The sequence below is a fragment of the Colletotrichum abscissum genome (assembly GCF_030869225.1).
Source record: "Colletotrichum abscissum strain IMI 504890 chromosome Unknown Scaffold_44.1, whole genome shotgun sequence".
Classification (NCBI taxonomy): domain Eukaryota; kingdom Fungi; phylum Ascomycota; class Sordariomycetes; order Glomerellales; family Glomerellaceae; genus Colletotrichum; species Colletotrichum abscissum.
This window is the reverse complement of record NW_026850365.1, coordinates 338,546-360,998: the sequence shown is the minus strand read 5'-3', so window position 1 is coordinate 360,998 and position 22,453 is coordinate 338,546. Positions and strand designations below refer to the sequence as shown.

The window sequence follows — 22,453 nt, the reverse complement described above, 5'->3', positions numbered from 1 at the left end:
GGTTCACACGCCGTTCATCCGGTCCAAGGCGGTGCTGTGGCTCAGAAGCTTTCAATGTGTAACAATCTGCATAACAGTCAACAGTTATCACCAACGTCAGGGGCTCCGGAATGGTTGTGCCGGCGGGACTCTCTCCAAGCCGATTAGGAACTTTGGAAGTGAAGCAGCGGCATGGCGGCGACTCCTGTCAAAGATTGAGTGGGGGGTACCATGTAAAGTTTTGATTGTTGATGTCGGCCTCGCCCGCCCTCTTATGCCTATGTCTCGCCATCGACTCACTGTCACCCTATCATCAGCCCCTCGGACGCACCCAAAGCTTTGCCGCGTAACCACATGCACTGGTCTAGATATCCAGCCGTAGTGGGCAGACCGTGAGGTATCTCAACGCCTCTGGCTGGGCTGACGGATCAGCTTCCATCAAGATCCGAGATTTGGAACTCAAAGAGTCCAACACTTCAGCTACCATTGTCCATCTGATAACATCGCCAAGCAAAATGGCGCACTTGTGAATTATGATTGTGATAGCCCAATGCTACCATCCACGTGGTTTAGCTCGCAGATGTCAAGATCGCCTCCGGGATCTGCGAGCAGAAAAATACCCCTTTTAGAACATTGCGCATTCTAGCCCGGTAGCCCCCAAGGGCGAGGCCGCTTCTTTTAGTTCCCTTTCCCAAGTCCATGGGCTCCGATTGCAGAGTTTCTAACTTTCTAGTGCGTCGAGCAGGGAATAGCATTATTCGAGGTCCCTCTACGGAGACAGCCACGCGTCGCCCACGTAGAGTTCGGATTTCCCGGTATGGGTCCCGGGTTTTCCGCTGCCCTGGAAAAGAATTCTCGCATACATTTGACCCTGGGAAATCGGAGTCTCCATGATAAAGACACTTAAACGCCATTAGAGATGTGGCTCAGATGTGGCCCGCTTCGCAGCCTTAATTTATCGTGAGTCTCCTGGCGACGCGCGATATCGCCTCCCGCCGCCGCTTACAAACTTCAACACCAGAGCTGTGATAGTAAACAGCTCAGCGTACAATAGTCCTCAAATCGTTAGGAAATATACAGAAAATATAATGAGCTTTGATAATTCGAATGAATATGATTTCGACAATACCTACGTGAATTCTGTTGTCAATGAACAAGACCTGTAAGAATAAGGCCGAGATCTGAGCCCGGTGTCCGGGAGCATCCCCCACATGCCGGGTCGTGGAACTTCGCCGATGGATGGGGCTCACCGTGGATCATCATCACCACGAACTACGGAGGTAAACTCGGGACGTCGGCGCTATCGCCCCATCGGCCACGCAACGATGACGGCGGAGCATGAAACTGCAATCCATAGGAAACAGGAGCAAACAGGAGGAAACATGGGAAAACATGGAAACACAACGTTGATATAAGTTCAGACGTTTCGCCAAGATGTAGACTTGAGATGAACACCCATCAACCAGTTTCATTCTTTTGCTTCAACCACTATTAGACATTCGCTTTTCTTGCCCAGCATGAAGGTTTCTGCTTCTGCGGGCGCGCTCGCCGCTCTTTCTTTCGCTTCTTCTGCATTTGCTGCCTCCAACTCTTCTTCCACCCTCACCAACGCCATTCTCGCCGACGGATATGGTACGTACTTACATCTCTTATAAGTGAAGTTTTTCACTTATACCTAACCTGTCATCAATAGTCTCCCTCGGCCGTTTCGACGATGCCTACCAGAAGGCCAAGGCCTTTGTTGCGACTCTCGACACCGCCGCCAAGGTTTCCATCATCACCGGCCAAAGCGTTACCGGCAACGCCACCTGGACCGCCCTGAACAACAAGGACGGTGTTTCCGGCATCAACTACCAGTTCTACGTCTCCGGCTTCAGCATGGCCAACGCCCTGACCATGAGCTGGAACCGTCAGCTCATCGAGGAGCAGTTCAAGGCCATCGGTGACGAATTCTACGGCATGGGCTACAACCTCATCAACGGACCCGAGGCCGGCCCGCTCGGCCGCACCCCTTACGGTGGAAGAACCCCCGAGACTTTTGGCTCCGACCCCTACCTCACGGGTATCGCCATGGGCAAGGCCATCTCCGGCATGAACTCCGCTGGTGTCATCGCCGGTGGCCGTCATTTCCTCCTCAACGAGCAGGAGACTAACCGATCTTCTGGTATCTCCGCCACCACCACCAACGTCTACTCCTCCAACGCCGACGACAAGACCATCCACGAGCTCTACTCCTGGCCCTTTGCCGATGGTGTCCAGGCCGGCATGATGGCCGTCATGTGCGGCATGACCCGCGTCAACGACACCCTCTCTTGCGAGAACAACGCCCTCGTCAGCAAGCTCCTCAAGAAGGAGTTCGGTTTCCTCGGTCTCGTCTTCCCCGATGTCAACTCTCAGTCCACCTCCTACGGCTCCGCCAACGCCGGTCTCGACTACGGCTCTAGCACCTACTGGACCGAGGACATCCTCACTGCCGGCATCAACAACGGCAGCTTCACCCAGGCCCGCCTCGACGACATGGTCGTCCGCAACGTCATTGGATACTACTACGTCGGTCTCGACGACGGCAAGCAGCCCTCCAAGGCCTCCACCACCGAGTACCGTGACGTCCGCGGCAACCACTCCAAGCTCATTCGCCAGGTCGCCGGCGAGTCCATCGTCCTGCTCAAGAACTCCAACACTTCCGGCCTTGGTCTCCCTCTCCAGAAGCCCCGTACCATCTCCCTCTTTGGTGCTCACGCCGGCCCTGCCCTCGCCGGCCCCAACCAGCCCTTCAGCGTTCAGGGTACCGACAGCGACGTCTACCAGGGTCACCTTGCTTCCGGCACCGGCTCCGGCCAGCTCTCGCTCCCCTACCTCGTCACCCCTTTCCAGGCCATCACCCAGCGCGCCATTGACGACAACAGCATGATCTGGTGGCTCCTTAACAACACCTACACCTCCACCTCTTCCGGCGGCATGTCTGGCGGCGGTGGCGGCGGCAGCCCTCCTGGCGGCTCTTCCAGCAACAGCACCGGTGGCGGCATGGGCGGAGGCATGGGCGGTAACAGCACCGGCGGAGGCATGACCGGCGGTGGCGGCGGTGGCCTCGGCAACCTTGGTCAGGGTACTGCTATGACTCCCTCCTTCACCGACTACGCCGAGAACTCCGAGGTCTGCATTGCCTTCATCAACTCCTACTCCGGCGAGGGAGGCGACCGTAGCCTCCTCTACGACGACGAGCAGGATGCCATGGTTACCTCCGTCGCTTCCAACTGCAACAACACCGTTGTCGTCGTCAACACCGCCGGCCCCCGCATCCTCGACGCCTGGATCGACAACGAGAACATCACCGCCGTCATCTACTCTGGTCTCCTCGGCCAGGAGAGCGGTAACGCCATCGCCGATGTCCTCTACGGCAACGTCAACCCCAGCGCCAAGCTGTCTCACACCATTGCCAAGGACGCCGACGACTACCCCGTCTCCATCTGCTACACCGAGGACTGCGACTTCACCGAAGGCGTCTTCATCGACTACCGCTACTTCGACTCCAAGAACATGACCGTCCGCTACCCCTTCGGCCACGGTCTCAGCTACACCGCCTTCACCTACGGCAAGGTCGACGCAAAGGTCACCAACCAGACCGCCGCCGACTCCACCTACCCGACCGGCACCCTCGTCCCCGGTGGCGAGGAGGATCTCTTCGAGGAGGTCGTCAGCGTCAAGACCAACATCAAGAACGACGGTGGCGTCCAGGGCGCCGAGGTCGCCCAGTTGTACGTCAGCTTCCCCTCCGAGGCTGCCCAGCCCCCTCGCGTGCTCCGCGGTTTCGAGAAGATCGACCTCGCCCCCGGTGCTGCTGGTGACGTGACCTTCAGCGTCCGCAGACGTGATGTGAGCTACTGGGATACTGTTGCTCAGCAGTGGGCTATTGCCAAGGGCAAGTACACCTTCTCTGTCGGCTCCAGCTCGCGCGACATCCGCGCCTCGGCGGACATTACCATTTAAGGCAGACAGACATTGACCTTTTTTTTTTCTTTGTACATACTTTTTTAGAAGTCAATTGTCCTTGACGTTCTGATTGGACTCGCTGTGCTATAGATATAGACTAGATACCTCTTGCTGCAATTCATTCTCTTCTACAACACGTTCTATCTTGATATCGAACTTGTGAATTCTTCAAGTATTCCTGTGCTCAGATCATTTCTCAAGAGAGGCGAATCGAGCATGAGCGTGAAGCAGATCTGATTCTCTCGTATACTACGGCCATGGCTTGGATACGTCTTAAGAGATACTTCTGTGACATTTATATTCAGTTTTTAAGCTGCCAGAAAAAGCGGGAATACACAAATTTACTATACCATGAGGAAGGAGGCAGGAGCAACTCAGTCGGGCTCGGTCCTGCCCCCAAAGGCCGTGATCCAGAGATATCGTCTTCGCATCAGCTATAAAAACTTGTCCAGGTTCTCTTTCAACTTTGGCTGCAGTACATCTATACTACACACGCCATAGCGCACCACCATGACCTTCTCATCCGATGATTACGAGTAAGTCATCTGATGCAAGAACCATTTGAAAAAATCCGGGTTAGCGTCGTGTTCAGCCTCGGCTACTTGGATCAGGAATACATCAGCCCGGAATCGTCATTCGATAGGATGGAGCTGACAAAGGGGGACACACAGGCTCCTCAAGACTGGCATGCTCTCAGACTGCCAAATCAAGTGCGAAGGCAAGACATGGAATCTGCACAAGTCGATCTTGTGCGCGCGTTCCAAGTACTTCATGAGATGCTTGACGGGCGACTGGCCAGTATGTTTTTGTAAAGAGACAATGGAGATTGTAAATGCACAATCTAACTTGTTAATAGGAGGCCAAGACTGGCATTTTCGAGATCACCTGCTTCACTGAGAAACAAATGGATCTCCTCATCAACTACATCTACACCGGTGGTAAGCAGACCTCCTTCGCCCCGCTCCTCCTGCTCTTTATTTCTCCCTGCATGCCTTTGATGATCGTGGGTGGGAAGGTTACACTGTTGTCAATGAAATCCACTGGATACGATACATACTCCTTTCATAAGTCGAGCTTCACCCTTGAGGCACCTTGGAGGATATTGGCTAAGCGAACCGTCGAACAGTATTCGACTTTTACAGCGTCTGCCAGAACGACACCTTCCTGCACACCGCCATTCAGCTCTGGACACTAGGCGATTACTTCTTGGTGAAGGTCCTCTGCTCCGAAGTTGAGTGGGAGCTCACAGCCTACACATTATCCCGTACACAACGGGCAGCCATATTCACAGGCATGCACCAACCCAGCCCCCAAGATTGGGTCAATGCCGGCCGACTTCTCTATACAGACTACCAAGACGTGGACAACACACACATTCTCAAGGCAACATTCTTGGAGATTACGCTTGGCAAGCCATGGGCCCGGAAGCTGCATCTCCAGATGCCTGAGTTTAAGACTCTGTGCCAGGAGCAACCAGACTTTGGCAGCGATTGCATGATCAAGCTCGTCGATGACGGTGTCCAACGACTTCAGTAATCAGGAATCACTAGGAGGATTAGAGAAGAAAGGCTCAATTTTCCTCTCAGACAGTTTCGGAGTTCAATAACAGGGCGTGGATGGACTGTGTACATGCTAGGGACACTTATGAGTGGGCCTGCCACTGGACCTGAGATCGAACGACTGGCATAGAGACGAGGCACTCACTACAAGGACTTGCCCAAGCCAACGATGCACCTATGGGAACTTCGAGACAGTAAATCATTCACAATATTCTTACGGAGAACGCCCAGCTTCTCACCAGAATCCCCTTCTATTGATCGTGCTGTTCCCAATTTTCGGCAAGACTGTGAACTTGGTCGTCAACCCCTTCCAGCTCTCACTTAGCTGGGGATCAGCAAATGGTAGCAGCACCGCAAACCTCATTCTGTTTCCAAGTCAGCATCGTTTAATCCAAGGCACATCATCTGCTGGGGACGGTGGTGTAAGAACTCACGTGTAATTGCCCGGTGCCATGACACTTCCGTCGCCCAACTTGCCAAACCAATAGTACGCTGTCGTGAACCCGCCCGTCGTCAGTGCGTTTCTCGCGACATCAGTCTCTGGGAACGAGAAATTATCGCTGGCGTTGTGACGAGCGGGGTTGAAGCTCGACGTCTTACCGGCAGAGGCCCAGGATGTGGCTGCGCCGATGTAGCCTCGTTGTCCGGACACGGGAGGGTACTCCCAGTCTCGCGCCTCGTTAAAGTTGGATTCATAAATCTGGTGCTTTGGGTTAGTATCAAGCCGTACTGCCAAAGGGTTGGGTGTTGAAGTTGGCTTACATCCCACCGAACCTCTCTTGTGCCCCATTTGGCCTTCATGAACATCATGGGGAAGTCTTGTATACCACTGGCGAGTTCAAAGCTGAAGCTGTAGTTCAAGTCAGCTTCATGTACCAACGGGTCCATGGCCACACCACACTCACGTCGTCTTGTTACTATACGCGCTCGTCGACCTCAACCATGGGTAGGTCCCATGGAAGGGACTTTCCATCTGCTTCTGCAAGTCGAAAGCCAACCCTTGGTAGGGAACGGATACAGTCTCCCCGTTGTCGCCCTTGACCAAGAGACGACCACCGTAGGCCGGGAGCGCTGTTTCGTTAACCCCCTCTGGCGCCTCAAAGATGAATCTAGGGAAGTTAGCCTCATCCTCAACATCCGTTCTTCAAAGAGGGGAACTCACTCTGCTCGTCTCTCCTCTCCAGGACCCAACACAAACTCCTCCGGCACCGTAACCCTCGCCGAGATATTACTAGGCAAAATCTCTGCCCTATACTTAATCCTTGGCGTCTCTCCCGGGTCGCGTCCGTCAAACGCCTTGAGCATCTCAACCCCAGCCCAACGCTCAGCCTCGAAGCTATACCTCACCGTCTCATTTCCCCCATTCCTGACCAGGGCCCCTTGATTCGCGCGGAAGTTGGCAGTATCGTTCAGCCCAAACCTCGTCAGCTCCAAGCTCGTTCGATATCCAACAACCTTGGCCGCATCAACAAGCCCACCACCAACCTGCTGCGACGGCGCCCGATACGCCTGATCCGCCTCGCCACTATACAACAACCACGGCAACGAGGCCCCCGTCGAGATGATCCTCATACTTAGGTCCCTCGCAAACCCCTTGCCGTGAATACTCCTTCCGCCATGTTTAGAGATATACAACGCTGCAACACCAGCAACATAAGGTGTAGCCATACTCGTCCCAGACAGCAACACAAACTCATTATCACCCCCACCAGGCCACGTACTAAACACATCCGTCCCTGGCGCAGCAACATCAGGTTTGACAGACAAATCATATAACCCGCCCCAACTCGTGAAATACGACGGCCGCAGCACCTCTTCTCCCTTCACCTCATCGCGCTTCACCTCCGCGCTCGCAACACTAAGCACATTCTCACCAGAGCTGCCCGTGCTGGCGTAGTACGCCCCTCCGTTCCCCGAGTTCCCGGCGCCAATGGTGACGACCACGCCCTCAGCAGCGATCCGGCTCGCAACGACAGCCCAGGCATTACTCGCGAATCCCCCTCGACCGCCGATGCTAGCAGTAATAACATCCATCCCATCCTCGTGCGCGCGGAGGAACGCATCGATAATAGTCGCTTGATCCGTCCCATCACCCGGACCAAAGACTTTATACGAATACAAACTCGCATCAGGCGCAACGCCAACCCACCCGGTAGAAACATCCTCCCCGGCAAGGATCCCCGCAACATGCGTCCCGTGCCATTGCTCATCAGCCGGGTCCGCATCGGGCTTCTTCTCGGTGCCGACGACCCACCCGTCCCCGACGAGGTCCCGGCCGCCGGCAACCTTGAACCCGGGGCCAAAACCCGCGCCTAGGGCGGTGTGTTTGTACCATACGCCCGTATCGACGATGCCGACTTTCACGCCCTGCCCGCGGACGCCTTGTTGGTGGATTTCATCGACGCCCGTGGCCCAGTGTACTGCGTGGGCTGCTGCCGCGGTAGGGTCGACTGCGACTTGGCGCTTGACGGGGGCGATGAGGTATGCCTGCATGTTGGGCCAGACGGCCACGATGTCTGGGAGGATGAGGAGGGATTCGAGGGAGTGGTTGTTTGTCTCTAGACTCGCGCCGGAGAAGAGTGGCGAGTCAAAGGTTTTGAGGACGCGGATTCCTGTGGAGGAGAGTTCGTCGCGTTTGGTTTTGGCGTGGGTGCCCTGTTGTTGGTCAGTCTTGAGGAGTTAGTTAGAGATGGTGAGAGGACTTGCGCTGGCGAATTCGATGATGAAGCGGTGTGCTTCAATCTTTGGAGAGTCGTCGTCGGTGATGTCTTGAGCGGCGGCCTTGGCGACCCAGGCGAGGGCGGACAAGATCCAAAGGCAGCGCATCGTGGTTCTCGGCCAAGTTCTTCACATCTACCGTCACGAGTTTGCTGTGACTGGTGGCTGCATCTTGTCGGGTATAGAGACAGCGAGCATACCGACCTTTAAACCATCGCGACAACTCATCATACGCTTCTCTACGCACAATTCGCAGTCTCCAGCAATGGGTATCAATTGCCCCGCATCTCATGCGAGCAAGGGTTCTGTAATGTGCTCGTTCTCTTTTTGATAATCCAACGTCGGATCAGGAAGCTCAAAGAGGGAGGTCGAAAGCGGTGATGGGTCCGATCTCGCTATGGCAGGATGTGCCAAGACAGCGCTGGGTATGGCTGATGAGATGATGGATACATCGAGCGAGATCGAGTCTTTAAGTTGTCTACAATTACATCTAACTACTCGCGACAGGTAGTTATGTCAGTCATCAAATCGCAAGGTGCTCATAGTGATGGATGAGGCCTTGTTTGCTCACTACTGAGCATCAAGAATCGCATCTCCAGCCCCGAGAATCGTAGCATTCGCCAAGAGATCCACACGACTAGGATCTTGAACCTGCGAAAACGTGCTCTTCGGGAGTCACCGACACTCTATTCAATAATGCTCCGAGAGGCAACGAGTCCGTGGTGTTGTCAATCTGAGAGTTGCGAGTCTCTCTGTGTACACGATCAGGATACTTTTTCGTCCAAACATTTCCAATTGAAAACAAGTGATTCGTCCGTCCCAACGGAGCAAACAAGCTTCAATTGAGTTTCGGCCATTCCGCCCGAGCGTATGCCAGGAACCGGGCTGTAGATCCGACGATCTCGAGCACAGCCGCTGTCAATGTGACGTTGTTTTCTGGGGCCGTTACACACACCATCTTGGAGCTGCTAAGACATGTGAATAAGACATGTGAAGAGGGAGGGGGGCATCACCAAGATCACTAGAAGCATCACATTGTCATCGCATTGAAGCGAATGTGCAGATATGAAGTCCAATGTGTAGGATAAGAATGTAGTCTATATGCATCTAGCCCGTCTCTCTGGGCTGTTCCGCTCCCATGCTGAGCCCATGCATCATGCCTCGTATCAACCACCTCCCATGTTGCTCGATGACTTTTCGCTCTGTTCATCGGCGAGTGTGTGTGTGTCTGTGTGAATATCAAAACAGGTGGAAAAAAAAAAGGCAAATACCGGCGGCTGAGGTAATGACACTAAAATCAAAGAATGCCGCTGTCTATCCATACTCCCGGCTGTATGACTCCCCCCGCTGTATGCTCTTCTTCCCTCATCACAGCTTACTTGGCTTCTTCTTTAGTCACTTCTCCGACTCGGGAATGTGTCCCTCGACCGTGCTCAGAGCGGCCAAGTTGACCTGGCCAAAGTGCTCGTGAGCCTCGCCGCCGAGACCGACTCCCGCCAGCAACGCGACACACTCGACCACGTCCTCGGGCTCTAGCAGATGCCATCTCGCCAAAGTGACCTTTGTGCTGGCACCGACAGTAACGGTGAAGATGTGCTCGTGCTGGACCTCGGTGCCCGACAGGCCGTTGAGGGCGCGGAACATGTCCTCGTCGGTGAAGTCGTCGCCCAAGCAGAGGACGAATTCGACGGGGCCGGGGTGCTTCTCGGACGCGGGGGCCGAGTTGTAGGTGTGTACGAGGCGCTTCGCAATCTCGCCCTTGTTGATAAACGTCGGCCTGACCTCGAGATTGGCCTTGCCTGCCATGACCTCGACATCCCACTTTTGCGCCACTGTTGACTCGAGCTCCTTTTGGCACTCGCGGGCCATGTGGATGCCCTGCTCCGGGTCGGCAAGACGGTAGTGCCATGTGAGGGCGCAGCGCTTGCGCTCGACAAAGGAGCCTTGTTCATGTTAGCAAATGTTCTCGTGATTTACTCATCAATAAAGGCAACCCAAACATACCGGGCACTCTGTCGGTGAAGGACTGGAAGCAGGCCATGACCTCGGCCTGCCAGCCCATATCGAACTCGTCGGCAAGGTTGACCCACTCGTCGGAGCCGGGATTCTTCATGAAGCTGCCGTGCTCAGCGCTGAAACCAAGACCGGCAATGTGGCCAAGGTGCTGGGTGAGGAATTCTTGATCGCGGCCCGAGATGATCCAAACAGCGTTCTGCTCGTCGCTGGCGAGGGCCTTGAGGGTCTGCAGGACGCGCTCGGAGGGGACGGCAGCGCTGGGCTCGCGGACGATGGGGGTAAGGGTACCGTCGTAGTCGAACATGAAGAGGCGCTTGCCGGCTTCACGGTAGGTCTTGAGGAGGGTGGCGCGGTCGAGGAGAGGGGTGGCGGCTACGTTCTTCTGGGTGCCGAGAACGTGGACGTGCTTGCGGATGAAGTTATCGATCCAGCTCTGGACGTTTCGGGTGGTGACGTGGTTGTAGAGGTTGGCCTGCATGTTCATGCGCTTCTCGGGCGTCATTGTGAGGGCGTTGTTGATCTCGACGGCGACACCGCTGAGGTCCCAGGGGTTAATGTGGATGGCGTCCTTAAGGCTACCGGCAGTACCGCTGAACTCTGAGAGGATGAGGGGGCCGTGACCCTCGCGCTGGCAGATGACATACTCCATGCTCGTCGTGTTCATGCCGTCACGGACCGAGGTGATGAGGCCAATGTCGGCGGCGCGGAGGAGAGCAAAGTACTCGTCCTGGCTGAGGTACTGGGGGTAGTGCTGGACGGGGGAGAAGCCCAGGCTGCCGTACATGCCGTTGATGCGCATGACGAGCTCGTTGACGCGGGTCGCGATGCGGGACTCGGAACCATCGTCGTCCTTTTCCTCCTCGATGCTGGTGGGGGAGGTGACCTGGATGAGGACGACCTTTTCGCGCCAGTCGGGGTACATTTCGAGGAAGCGCTCAAAAGCCTGAAGCTTCTGGGCGACACCGCGAACGGAATCGAGGCGGTCGCGACCGACAATAATCTTCTTGCCCTCGTACAGCTTCTTGAGAGCGTCGTACTTTTCGGTGACGGCGTCGGTCCAGGCGTACATTTCGCACTTGTCGGCGTTAATACCAATGGGAAAGACACCGACCTGCACGCGCGCACCGTAGGCATCGACACCGCCGCTATCCGATGGGAAGCCGAGAACGCGGGTACAGCAGCTGGAGAAGTGGCGCGAGTAGCTGTAGGACTGGAAACCGACGAGGTTGGAGCCGAGGACGCCCTCGAGAACCTCCTTGCGACGGGGGAGGCAGCGCAAGAACTCGGAGGAGGGGAAGGGCGAGTGGAGGAAGAAGGAGATGTTCATATTGGGGACGCGCTGGCGGAGCATGCTGGGCAGCAGCATGAGGTAGTAGTCGTGAACAATGACAATGTCGCCAGGCTTGTAGAGGTCGATGATGCGGTTGGCAAACTTTTGGTTCATGCGGTAGTAGTCGGCCCATTGCAAGCGCTCCTTGCGACCGTCGGTGGGCTCGTGCTGCTTGTAGTGGAAGAGGGTGTAGAGGTCGTGTTCGGCGTAGCGGCGCCAGCGGCTCTGGTCCTTGAGGAGGACGCCCGCTTCTTGCTGCTCCTCGTCGTCGCAGAGCCAGACGGGCACCGTCTTGATGGTCTTGCTATGGGCGAGCTGGGTCTCGAGGCGGGCCTGGTCCTCCTTGGGAAGCCAGAGGCCCTCGCTGGGAGGCGGCGTGGGCAGGCGAGCATCGCCATCGATCGGGACGGGCGCGGAGAAGGTGTTGAGGGAGGAGAAGTGTACAGTCGTAGCGGGCGGGGTGCCGGGCGGCGACAGGACGTCTTGGGGGGTATCGATCTCGCCGGTCCAGGCGACGACGGTGTGGTTCCAGGGGGTCTCGTCGGAAGAGAGGTAGGCAAAGGAGTCGAAGAGGGCGGATTGGCCGCGGCGCGCCTTTAATTCCTGCGATGGCGATGATGTCAGCGGGGTTGTCCTGGTGAAGGATCGCGAATTGAGGGGATTTTTGAACAGCAGAGATAGAGACGTGAACTCACCCAGTCGGAACCTTTGCGGTACTTGAGGGAATGGGGAATGTTGAAGGTGGCCGAGATGATGTTGCCGCTCAGCTGCAGGTCTGGGTTGGCGCTGCGAATCTGGGAGAGGGACTCGCGACGGCCCATGGCGGCGAGGGTCATGCGCTTGAGGATGTCGCCGGGGCCTGGCGACGGAGGGACTTTGGAGGTATTTGAGGCAGCTGTGTTTGCGGGAGACGAAGTGGGATTGCTCGTGATGTTGTTGCTGCTGCTCGTGGGAGGTTGTTGTTGAGAGGAAGTCTGGTGGTGGTGGTGGTGAGAGTCGTGGGTGGTGTAGTTGGAGGGAGGAAAGTAGCTGTTCCCGCTGGGCGATTGGGCGCGCGAGCTGTCGGCAGAGTTGTACGTGTGCTGGTGGATGCCCGGCGTCACGGCGTCCGACAGGGCGATGCTTCGCAGCACGGGGTTGGCGGGGTTGACGCCCGTCGACTCTGGCGCGGGGGAGTGTTGCTCCATGACTCGTCTTTTCTCTCTTCTTCAGTCTCTTTACACTGTTCCCGTCTCTGTTCTTTGCTGCTCTTCTCTCGAAAGAGGTGGGTGGTGGTGCTGAGTGTGGTGTGCCGGGGAACGTGTAGAGTTTGGCTTAGCGGCTGTCCCAAGGAACAGGGGGAGACGAGAAAGAGGCCGAGAGGGGGGACACGGGCAGAAGATTCAGACGAGCCTCAAGTGGGAAATGTCACCCTACGTATGACCAGGATTGAGATGAAGTGAAGGTGGTGATGCTGCGTCTAGTCGTGGAGGAGAAGGCAAAGGTGTATGTAAAGATGAGAATGTGACCAAGGGAAGAAAAGTAAAAGGATGGATGGATGGAAAGAGCAAGCACGGGAAGGACTAGAGGCTCAGAAAGTGACGGACAAAGACAGACTAAAAGACGACGGTTGACCGCTTGGAGGCTGGACCTGACTGAGCTGGGGCTGGACCGGGGGATCTGGAGACGCAAGACGGAATACGGGGGAGGGATGCAGCAATGGAGAGGAATACACCAGAGACAAGACCAGAGACAATAGCTACAGTCTTTCCGGATAGTGTAGAGAGCAAGCAGAGCCGAGCCGAACATCCAGACCAAGACCAGACAGAGACCAGGGCAACACAGCAAGCAGTAAGCAACCAGACGATATTGTCAGTCAAGCTGGAAGCAACCGTATCTGATCTGATCTGATGGCAAACCAAACCAATCCAACGGTGAGTTCAGAGTGACGGGGGAGACGCAAGGTGGTGGGGGTTCTGAGCCGGGGTACGGAGTTGAAGGAGGTGAATTCCAAGCCTGGATGGAATGTGTCTGTTGAATGCAAGCAATGCAAGCAATGGACAGAAAAGAATGCCGCGTATGCCTCTTGGTGGGTATTCTCTCGCTCTTGGGATTTTCTCTTGATGTATTCTTGGATGGTAACAATAATAATAACGTTGGTGCTGTGATACGATGGAAGGGATTATTCAAAGTACCTTTCAGCACTAAACACACGCAACAGATACTTGGTATCAGAGAGTACGACAGCTGCAGGACGCTTTGCTCCTATCCTCTCACTCTCTTCTCAAGTCTACAACACTACCAGCATAGTGAGCATGGGTGGTGGGTGGATGGTCTTCTCCGGCCCAGGCCAGTCTCCAAGAAAAAGTCTCCAGAAAACACAAAAGAGCGGCACCAGGGATCGCAGACTGACAGACCACGGCCTGAGCACCGCAGAACCCACTGCTGCTTTCTCATGAGCTCAATGATTGGCCTTGGTGGATGATGCCAATGCCGCCGTATTGCTTGGTAGAGGCTTGTACCGTTGCGTCAGGGGCCTCTTTCTTCTTTCCCACTGTCTCTTCTTCTCTCTTCTCCTCTCTGCAACTAGGTGCTGGATGATGAGATCAGATTGATAATGAAAGAGACAATTCAACAAGAGTTGAGCATTTGAAGTGGTCGCCTAGCCGACTGTCCGTGTCTCGGAGCTGAAAAATAGTGGTGAGTAATACCCCAAATCGAGATGCTCAAAGTGTTGAACCGACATCGAGGGGCAGCACATGTCACTGCGGCCTCTACCGCTATTGTACTATTAGACAGTACTCCGTAGCGTCCACTGTCTATTTTGGTGCTGCATAATCCTGGCAGATGCTGGGACTCTGGAGGATACCGTGGTCAAGCTCTGGCGTCTTCCAGCTTGTTCCTCTCTGCGCCCAGAGCATTGCCAGACCAGAACTCGATAACTAGGTACCTGTCCGTACCAGGAGACTCCAAGGAGAGAGATCAGAGATGGATCATGGAGGTGGGGGGGGGGAAGAATCGTTCCGGGATTGGGCGTGGAGACAGACACAACCACGACCATCTTGACCAAGGTCTTGAACATGTAACAGACCAAGTGGAAATGGCTGCGTCATAAGTCTCTCCACACCCCTTCGACGCGGCGGGATACACCGAGAATACCTCCTCGCGACTCGCCCGTTACCTGGACTTAGTCCCCCTCCCCCTGCCAGGCCACTCGCCTGGTTCGGATGGGACGAATTGTTTATGGCGGGATTGGCTCAATGCTTCCGAAAAGGGGCCATCAGAAGCAAAAGATCCAATAACTGTTCTGTCATTGCCTCCGGTCTATCGAGTGCTCCATACTGTTCATCAGGGCCAGCTTTAGAGTACCGGTGCTGTCTATCTTGTCTTAAGTCCATGGTAATCGGAGATGGTCCCGAGTTGATGGGCTCTTTGGATGGTGGGATGTGCCCTGGTCGATGCCGCTGTCTCTGTCTGCTCTAAGCTCCGTGCTTTGTGACACCTTGCATTGCTTGCCGTTGTCTGTGTGCCCTATGATGTCTTTGTGATGCAACCCAAATTGCATCTCTCAAATATCCCAATTGTTCGGACCCTCCAACAAGTCTTCCACAATTACAGTGTAGAAACATGGAAACATGGAGAAATCTCGGTGGGAAACGGGATACGGTCCAAGTACGTAAAAGCATTCAGGGGATCGGAAAGAATCAAACAAAAAAGATACAATAATTGACCCAAAACAACACCATAGCGGGATTGAGTAATGATCCTTCCCCCCGTCCATAGCCCACAAACTTCTCGGCCCTCACCAGTTGATTGGATTTTGCACTAGCAGCATCCAGACAACACATTGTGAGCCGAGAAAAGGACGCCAGGCTACAACTTAGCATCTCATCATCTCGTGGCGTGAGCTGAGCTGAGCCCACTGGAACTGGCCGCTGGACTGACAGACCGGACACTATCCTATTCTCTACCAGCCTACTGCGGTACTAAACCCGCGGCTGGTCCCCAACTGAAGCCATCCCCGCCACCGTCTGATAGTGCCCGTCCTGCTGGGAGAGCCACGTTGAGCTGCCGCCGCGGTCATCCCGGATGGCGCAGACACCATCAGAACACGATGACAGAGCCGCCGTAAATTCGGGTCAAACATTGCTTGATGCAAAGGACTCTATACTACCTGTACTGTGTAAACTGTGGAAAGTTATGACCCACCTGACGTAATTCGAGGTAATTATTTGCCCCCTATTCTGCTACTCAGTGGCCAGTGCCAAAATAGTGACTCGAGTGAGGCTCTCTACGGATACTCTGTACTCTGCAATAAAGTTGCCTCAAAGCTGAAGCGTACTTTGTGTACAGACTTCGGTAACCGTAACGTTTCCCGTGCGTGTTCCGGCCTCGGGGTTGATAACTCTAACCGCCTGCTCTGCTCTGTTTTGGTTTCCGAAAAGACGGTGAGCGGCGCGGAATGCGGGCTAGGACGCCTTGAGCGACGAAACAACTGGCTTCCCTCAAGCTGGCTGCTGCAATGCGACTCCGACTTGCACTGGACTGACTGATGCGTTTCAAAAGGCAAAGGCAGACCACAAAGTCTGGTCTATCTCTATCAGGCCACGTCGGACGGCACAGAGACCAAGTGAGATCGTGACCGGACGCAACCACTCACCTGCTGGATTCAATTCAGAGCTGCAGAGGAATAGACCCGCTCGGAACTGTGAATGCTGTGTATAGAATGGTGATCCAATTCTGCCCATTCCGGGGCCACCATCAAGCACGCTGGGTTCCACCGCCTTTTTAAACGTCCTCCCCAATATGCAACTCGCGTTTCCAGTGACCACGGCTTGGCTCATGGATGAGCAATGACTGGATGGCTTGACGAGAAACGTGCTTCGAGACGGGTCAACTCTCTTCATTCCATGCATGAGAGTCAACGACGAAGTAGACTCCAACAGAACCACTAGACCAACAACGGCTGGGCAACCATGACTTCTTGCAGCCTGCAGAATGCAGAATGCAGACTACGGCGCCTGGAGATGCCATCATGCACCCTCGGCCAATTCCCTCTTCACCTGCATTACCTATCGCCCGCCGGCCTCGCTCCGTTCCCTCTCCAGAAACAGGAACCCGCGTAGGCCATTCCCGGATGGTACAGTGGAAGAGGAGCACGTCCATCCCCATGTCATCGGATCGGGCTCACAATTGTGATACCCAGTACCTTAGGAGGATCTCTTATCAGCCTTTTATGCTCTGTATCGAGTTGGAACTTTGCCATGGCACAGACAGCTGGAGCTTCAGAGCTTTGGAACGCAACTGACGAGTGCCCCCCCCCCCCCCCCCCCTCCCCACCCCTGGCCACGCGGGTGGGGCCCAGATGTGAGACCCAGTTCCCGCGGGGGACTTCGACTCATCCCCTTATTCTCTGGTTGTGGTGGGGACATTGGCACGGCGGCGAGACGCGCGGGTTCTCAGGCTTGTGACGCAACCACGCAGCGTCCCCCCCCCCCCCCCTCATCTCGTCGTCCAGAATTCAGCCAAGAAGCCGCAAACGAGATAAAAGTCTGTACAGGTGTAGACATGCAACTCTTTTGCTTCACTTCCTAGTGCGTTACGGCCCGCAGAAGACGACGCCCAGACCGGTCTCAAAGCTCTTCGCGCTCTGCCCAGCATATCCACAAACCCCATGGGTCTGCTATCTCGTCCTCCCCATATCTTCATCCCATCTTCACTCCTCGTCGGGCCTAGACCCAGCTTCCACCAGGCTACGCCGAGAGGTTGGTTCCCCGTCTCTCTCGGCCATTCTCTCTATTACGCCGTAGTGCTCATGGCTGCACTAACCGACGCTCTCTAAAGCAGCTTCACCAGTGACCGCCCAATCCATCACATCAGGCCGAACGGCATCGCACAACATCTGAGCCATTTTCCTTCTCTTCTGCCACTCTACGGCACCCAATGCCACCGACTCTGCCCGAAAGTCGATGCAGGGCCGTAGTCCTCCGTCTGATCTCGACGCCCGATACAACTGCTACTGCATGCGACCACAGATAAGGCCTTCTTTTGGTCCGAACAGCGGGAGAATCTCCCCGCCACCAGGCCAGGCACATGGCGCCAATCCCGCCTCTCTAGTGGCTGTTGCTGTACCACTTCCATATTCGCATCGTGGGCGAAGAGTCCCGAAAAGGCCAACCACGTTTCCTCATCTTCGGGGGCATGGTAGTTCAAGCCTGATTGCGTGCATCTTTGGTCCCGACTGCGCCATTTAGGAGCACTCTTACTGGTTGCCGTACGTGATCTTTCGGATGATCGCGCCGAGAGTACATGATCTTGCGAGAGGTTCTCGCAAGTGGTGGAACTTTGCACTCTTCAACCTCGATTGATCTCGACTCTACGCGCCATTTGCAACCCGTTGTGAATGCCTATACTCTAATCAAGATCGTTACTGGACTCATGTGCTTCTATGGTTTGATCGCATCATAACCGCGTCTAATCAATGATCCATGTTGCAAATTGACACTTCTGGTAACCTTCTCGGTGAGCTAACCTGGTCTTGAAAACGAGTGGTGTTCTCAGAATATCCAGTTAGCATATCATAAGCTTCCCCAGTAACATACTCGCAAACCCATGATATGTCACTCATCCCGATCTTTTACTATCAACGTGCGAGTACTCGATACTGTCTTTCTAACCAAGCCCCGACCTTCTTAGTTGCCCTCTTCGATTGAGCCGAGGTTTATATGAGCCCCCACAGCGATTGTGCACTCTCGCAGGATTTGACTTGCGCTTTTTGAGGCTATCCCCATCACCGAAAATGTGCCTTTTCCCTTCATTGCGGGGCCCAACTTGTAACTAGGATTGATGGTCTCTTCATTTATTCATTATCGCCACTTTGAAGAGGGAAGGCAAAACGTTCCACGTCGCAATCAACGAACAAGTACGAAAGTCCCTTCTTCTAGGCAGCCATCTGACTGTCGCATTTTGTTGCCGTCCTGCCCGGTTTGGACGCTTCCCCTGACGATAAGACTCACTCTCTGAAGAATTGCCAAATCACATCCCAGCCTGATGTTAAGCCCAGCAAGGATTCCCGTCAGCGAATGTGGCTACGTAAGCATGAGAGATTGACCATTTACATCAACCCCGCGCTGACTGTCGCTTCAAGGGCGTCAATTCTCCCATCCTCTTTGATCAAGTACGTGAAGTAAAAACACCTTATAGCACGAGTGAGTGTAGCACTTCAGTCGACATGGAAACATCGTCACTTACAAATAATAGCACACAAATCCAACAGACAACTGAGCTTTCATCATGTCATCCCCTACAATCACTCTCTACTACAGACCCGGCTCATGCTCCCTCGTAGCCCACGCACTCCTCTACCACCTCGACATCCCCTTCAAGACCGTCAAATTGAGACCCAACGCCGAGAAGCGCTTCGAGGCCGCAGACGGCAGCTTCACGCACGAGGACTACTGCAAAATCAATCCCTCAGGCTACGTCCCGGCCCTCGTCCTCGACAGCGGCGAAGTCATCACAGAGCTCCCGGCCGTCCTGACCTACATCGCGTGCATCGCCCCGCCCGAGCAAACCGAAAAGTTCCTGGGCTCCAGTGCCCTCGACCGCGCAAAGGTGAATGAGTGGACGAACTGGCTGAGCGGGACGTTCCTCGGCGCGAGTCTCGCGGCGTGTGCGAGGCCGTACCGGTTCACTGACGGCGAGGAGGCTCGCAAGGCGGTCGCGGAGAAGGGGTGGGAGCATATCCTGGAGTGCTTTCAAAGAATTGAGTCCAGGCTGGAAGGGCGTGAATGGGCTGTAGGTGACGACTTGACGGTGGTTGACATGTATATGTATTATTTCCGGCGGTCGGCAGTGTACATGACCGACTTGGGCGAATATCCCAACTTTGAGCGCTTGCAAAAGAAGGTGGAGAAGTTGGCTGGGATTCAGAAAGTGTTGGAAGTGGAAGAGCTTAAGCCAGTCTTCGAGTGAAGGAATCATATTGATGATACATCTCATTGTCATGATGAATAACTTTGATTGCATTAGCTGCCCTACGAACGTGAACACACATTGGCTCAAACAACTTCAACATGCTCAGCATCCTTCTTATCCATCGCCCTTTCCTCACTCGTGCTATCTCTGGAGCTCAGTTGGGGTCTCTTTCTCCAGATGAGCTTGTCTTTCAACGAATCGTTCTCAAATAGCTCATCCATCTTCTCCAATGCAATGCCTGTGAAAGATTAGTATCACATATTCAACTCTACCAAGGTTATCGTCAAACTCACCGGCAGTCTCGGGCACAAAGAACCATGCAAACACCACCATGATGAAGCAAAATGTGCCGTAAACAAAGTACGTTCCAAACCCGCCCTCACCGAGCGTGGCAAACATGCTCGGTGTGGCCTTAGCGACAACAAAGTTGAAGAGCCACTGGCTTGCTGTCGCCATGCCCATCATGACGGCGCGGAGGCGGGCCGGAGGGATCTCGGAGCTGTACGTCCATACGACAGGGCCCCATCCGAACTGGTACGTGGCAGCGAATATGTAGATGGCTACCAGAGCGACGTAACCCGGAGCGGTGACGGGCTCACCGGCGATGGGCGGGTCAAAGCGGATATAGAAGCCAACGTAGAAGAGAGCGATTCCCTTTAGAAAGTGCTGTGTTAGTAAAGTGTCTCCATGTTGGCATTTGTATCTGGTGCTCGGGCTTACCTGAACGATTCCAGTCCAGAGCAGACTCTTCCTTCGGCCGAGCGAGTCCGTGACGAATACGATGAAGACGGTACAGGCAACCATCTTGACAATACCATACACGCCAGTCGCAAAGAGCCCGGTCGAAGATCCCGTCAACCCGACACTGGCGAAAATTCGACTTGAGTAGTATGTCATTGCATTGGTACCTGTGAGGTTGCTCCACATCATAAGTGTGATGCACAGCATGCTGCGTCTGCGGTAGGACTTGACAGTGAAGGCCTCCTTCAGGAGCGTGAAGTGATTGGCGTTGAGAGAAAGGGCCCTCTCTTCCTCGAGTTGCCGGGAGATGCCCTCCATCTCTTGCTGGATGTATGGATGATCGGCCGGTAGATTTCGGAGCTTTGCGAGAACCGCCAGTGCTTTGTCGGGAGATCGCTGGGCAAGGAAACGGGGAGATTCGTTGGCGAGAAGCATGCCGATGAAGAGGATGACGGCCGGGAATGCTTGGAGTCTGGGGGTTGTCAGAGGATGTACTTGTCCATGTCAAGATGTGGTACTTACGAGAGTGGAATGATGTACTGTGTATGGCCTTTGATGTGGAGGAGCGAGCCATAATTGATCCAGAATGCAAGCTAATCGACATTCACATTAGCATCAAGGTCTAGTTGCATACGCATCGTAGGCAAGGGTGGACCGACTGTCAGTCCAGTCACAATGCTGAGCTGGTATAGCCCAGTGAGCAGACCTCTGATACCCCGCGGTGCGTTCTCGGAGACGTAAAGCGGGTTGACAGATGAAGCAATTCCGATCGCGATCCCGGCAACAAGTCTATGAGATGAGTTAATTCGCCAGCGCCGAGACTTTTGGATTGCGTTATGTATCGTCTGCTTACCTGCCCACGTACATGGCTTCGATATGACCACTCGCGGCGGCTTGAAGTGCCACACCGATAAAAACAAGTACTGAGGCGATAATAAGAGAGAATCGTCGACCGACCCTGTTAGCGAGCCAAGTCGACAATAAGGCACCCGCGAAAGCTCCGGCTTGGATGACAGAAACGATGTTGGACTCAAGGTTTGCTAGGACGGTCTTGGGTTGATTCTCGAGGCCATATTGCCTAGAGGGGCGCATAATCAGCCAAGAAATAGGAATACAAGATTGTGGTGATCACCGTCAACTCACTTCTTGAATGTGTCCATAGTCAAGACACCTCCAATGATGCCCATATCCATACCAAATAGGAGAGCACCGCCGCAAGCCTATGGGTGATCTCTGTAAGTGCCTTGCCATCTTTGGGCCGTTGAGTAGAAGTAACTTACGACTAAGCTGATGAGAATGACCCGGGCATTGTATATCTCGGGAGGATCGTTTCTTGTCGCTTCATTGCGAACGATCTTCTGCAAGATGCCCATCGTGATTGTGCTTCCGGTCCAAAGATGCAGTTGCCAGTTCTAAAGCCCGGCTGATGTATGTTTCGTCTCATTGAATGCGAAAAATCATGTTCGGATGGCCCAAATAAGTACTTTGAGACTCTTCGTACTGCGTATTCGCATCCTGTCATGTCAACACTCCCGCTCGACGTCCACGGCAATAGACGGAGGTCACTGGCATGGACCTCGGGGCAAAATCCGAAGCAGCGCGCCCTACTGCACCCATTTGTTACCCCAGCCCTTCACCCCGCAACCCCAAATCCGGGGTACTGGGGAAGGGTCTACAGGGAAACAGGGGGTCACGTCCTGAAAGCTCCAGAGACACGTCGGGTGTTGGCGCCTACAGCGAGTCAGAATCTAGTTGATGACTAGGTCACTTAGCGTCGGCTGTAGATGGACGTGGCGTGCCACGCGAGGACGACTTGGAAGACCTTGCTTGGCGTTCCCCTGCGTGGAGCATATCTTGGTGTAGGACTAAATGAGCGGCTTGGGAAACTTGGACCCAGAGCTGAGGTACGCTGGCGATGGCAAATGTAGCAAGGAATCAAGTAGTAACCCAGATACCAGGTTGTACCGACCACAGGGCCTTCAATCGCAGTCCAAGAAACCACTACGATGGTGATTCTGTTGAGGATACGTTTTGCCCAGAAGGGTACAATTGATTGAACACGCGCTTTGCGACTTGAGCTCCCTTACAGTGGGAGATGCATCGACTTGAGTGGGCAAAGAGTTCAAGAGCATTAGATCGCATGGATGATGTCAAATTGTTATGC

The 22,453-nt window shown here is 54.5% G+C and overlaps 7 protein-coding genes across 7 annotated transcripts; 4 read left to right on the top strand and 3 right to left on the bottom strand.

The window, feature by feature from the left end:
- Nucleotides 1–1,496: 1,496 nt before the first annotated feature.
- On the top strand, nucleotides 1,497–3,966 carry CABS01_13405 (uncharacterized protein; the record flags this gene model as incomplete). The annotated part of the gene is made up of 2 exons (XM_060546748.1): nucleotides 1,497–1,611; nucleotides 1,673–3,966. The coding sequence occupies 2 exons, from the start codon at nucleotides 1,497–1,499 to the stop codon at nucleotides 3,964–3,966; spliced, it is 2,409 nt and encodes an 802-aa protein (XP_060395080.1).
- A 513-nt stretch (nucleotides 3,967–4,479) lies between these two features.
- Nucleotides 4,480–5,505, top strand: CABS01_13404 (uncharacterized protein; the record flags this gene model as incomplete). Its single annotated transcript, XM_060546747.1, has 4 exons — nucleotides 4,480–4,505; nucleotides 4,641–4,767; nucleotides 4,826–4,907; nucleotides 5,096–5,505. The coding sequence occupies 4 exons, from the start codon at nucleotides 4,480–4,482 to the stop codon at nucleotides 5,503–5,505; spliced, it is 645 nt and encodes a 214-aa protein (XP_060395079.1).
- A 258-nt stretch (nucleotides 5,506–5,763) lies between these two features.
- On the bottom strand, nucleotides 5,764–8,354 carry CABS01_13403 (subtilase; the record flags this gene model as incomplete). The annotated part of the gene is made up of 6 exons (XM_060546746.1): nucleotides 5,764–5,893; nucleotides 5,963–6,228; nucleotides 6,291–6,378; nucleotides 6,434–6,637; nucleotides 6,691–8,140; nucleotides 8,231–8,354. The coding sequence occupies 6 exons, from the start codon at nucleotides 8,352–8,354 to the stop codon at nucleotides 5,764–5,766; spliced, it is 2,262 nt and encodes a 753-aa protein (XP_060395078.1).
- A 1,287-nt stretch (nucleotides 8,355–9,641) lies between these two features.
- CABS01_13402 (glycosyltransferase family 20) lies at nucleotides 9,642–12,779 on the bottom strand (the record flags this gene model as incomplete). Its single annotated transcript, XM_060546745.1, has 3 exons — nucleotides 9,642–10,189; nucleotides 10,251–12,195; nucleotides 12,288–12,779. The coding sequence occupies 3 exons, from the start codon at nucleotides 12,777–12,779 to the stop codon at nucleotides 9,642–9,644; spliced, it is 2,985 nt and encodes a 994-aa protein (XP_060395077.1).
- Nucleotides 12,780–16,835: 4,056 nt separating this feature from the next.
- On the top strand, nucleotides 16,836–17,413 carry CABS01_13401 (uncharacterized protein; the record flags this gene model as incomplete). The annotated part of the gene is made up of 2 exons (XM_060546744.1): nucleotides 16,836–16,925; nucleotides 17,159–17,413. The coding sequence occupies 2 exons, from the start codon at nucleotides 16,836–16,838 to the stop codon at nucleotides 17,411–17,413; spliced, it is 345 nt and encodes a 114-aa protein (XP_060395076.1).
- Nucleotides 17,414–18,864: 1,451 nt separating this feature from the next.
- CABS01_13400 (uncharacterized protein) lies at nucleotides 18,865–19,545 on the top strand (the record flags this gene model as incomplete). The annotated part of the gene is made up of 1 exon (XM_060546743.1): nucleotides 18,865–19,545. The coding sequence occupies one exon, from the start codon at nucleotides 18,865–18,867 to the stop codon at nucleotides 19,543–19,545; it is 681 nt and encodes a 226-aa protein (XP_060395075.1).
- An 86-nt stretch (nucleotides 19,546–19,631) lies between these two features.
- On the bottom strand, nucleotides 19,632–21,662 carry CABS01_13399 (uncharacterized protein; the record flags this gene model as incomplete). The annotated part of the gene is made up of 8 exons (XM_060546742.1): nucleotides 19,632–19,786; nucleotides 19,842–20,202; nucleotides 20,269–20,761; nucleotides 20,812–20,882; nucleotides 20,949–21,078; nucleotides 21,143–21,367; nucleotides 21,433–21,509; nucleotides 21,570–21,662. The coding sequence occupies 8 exons, from the start codon at nucleotides 21,660–21,662 to the stop codon at nucleotides 19,632–19,634; spliced, it is 1,605 nt and encodes a 534-aa protein (XP_060395074.1).
- Nucleotides 21,663–22,453: the final 791 nt, after the last annotated feature.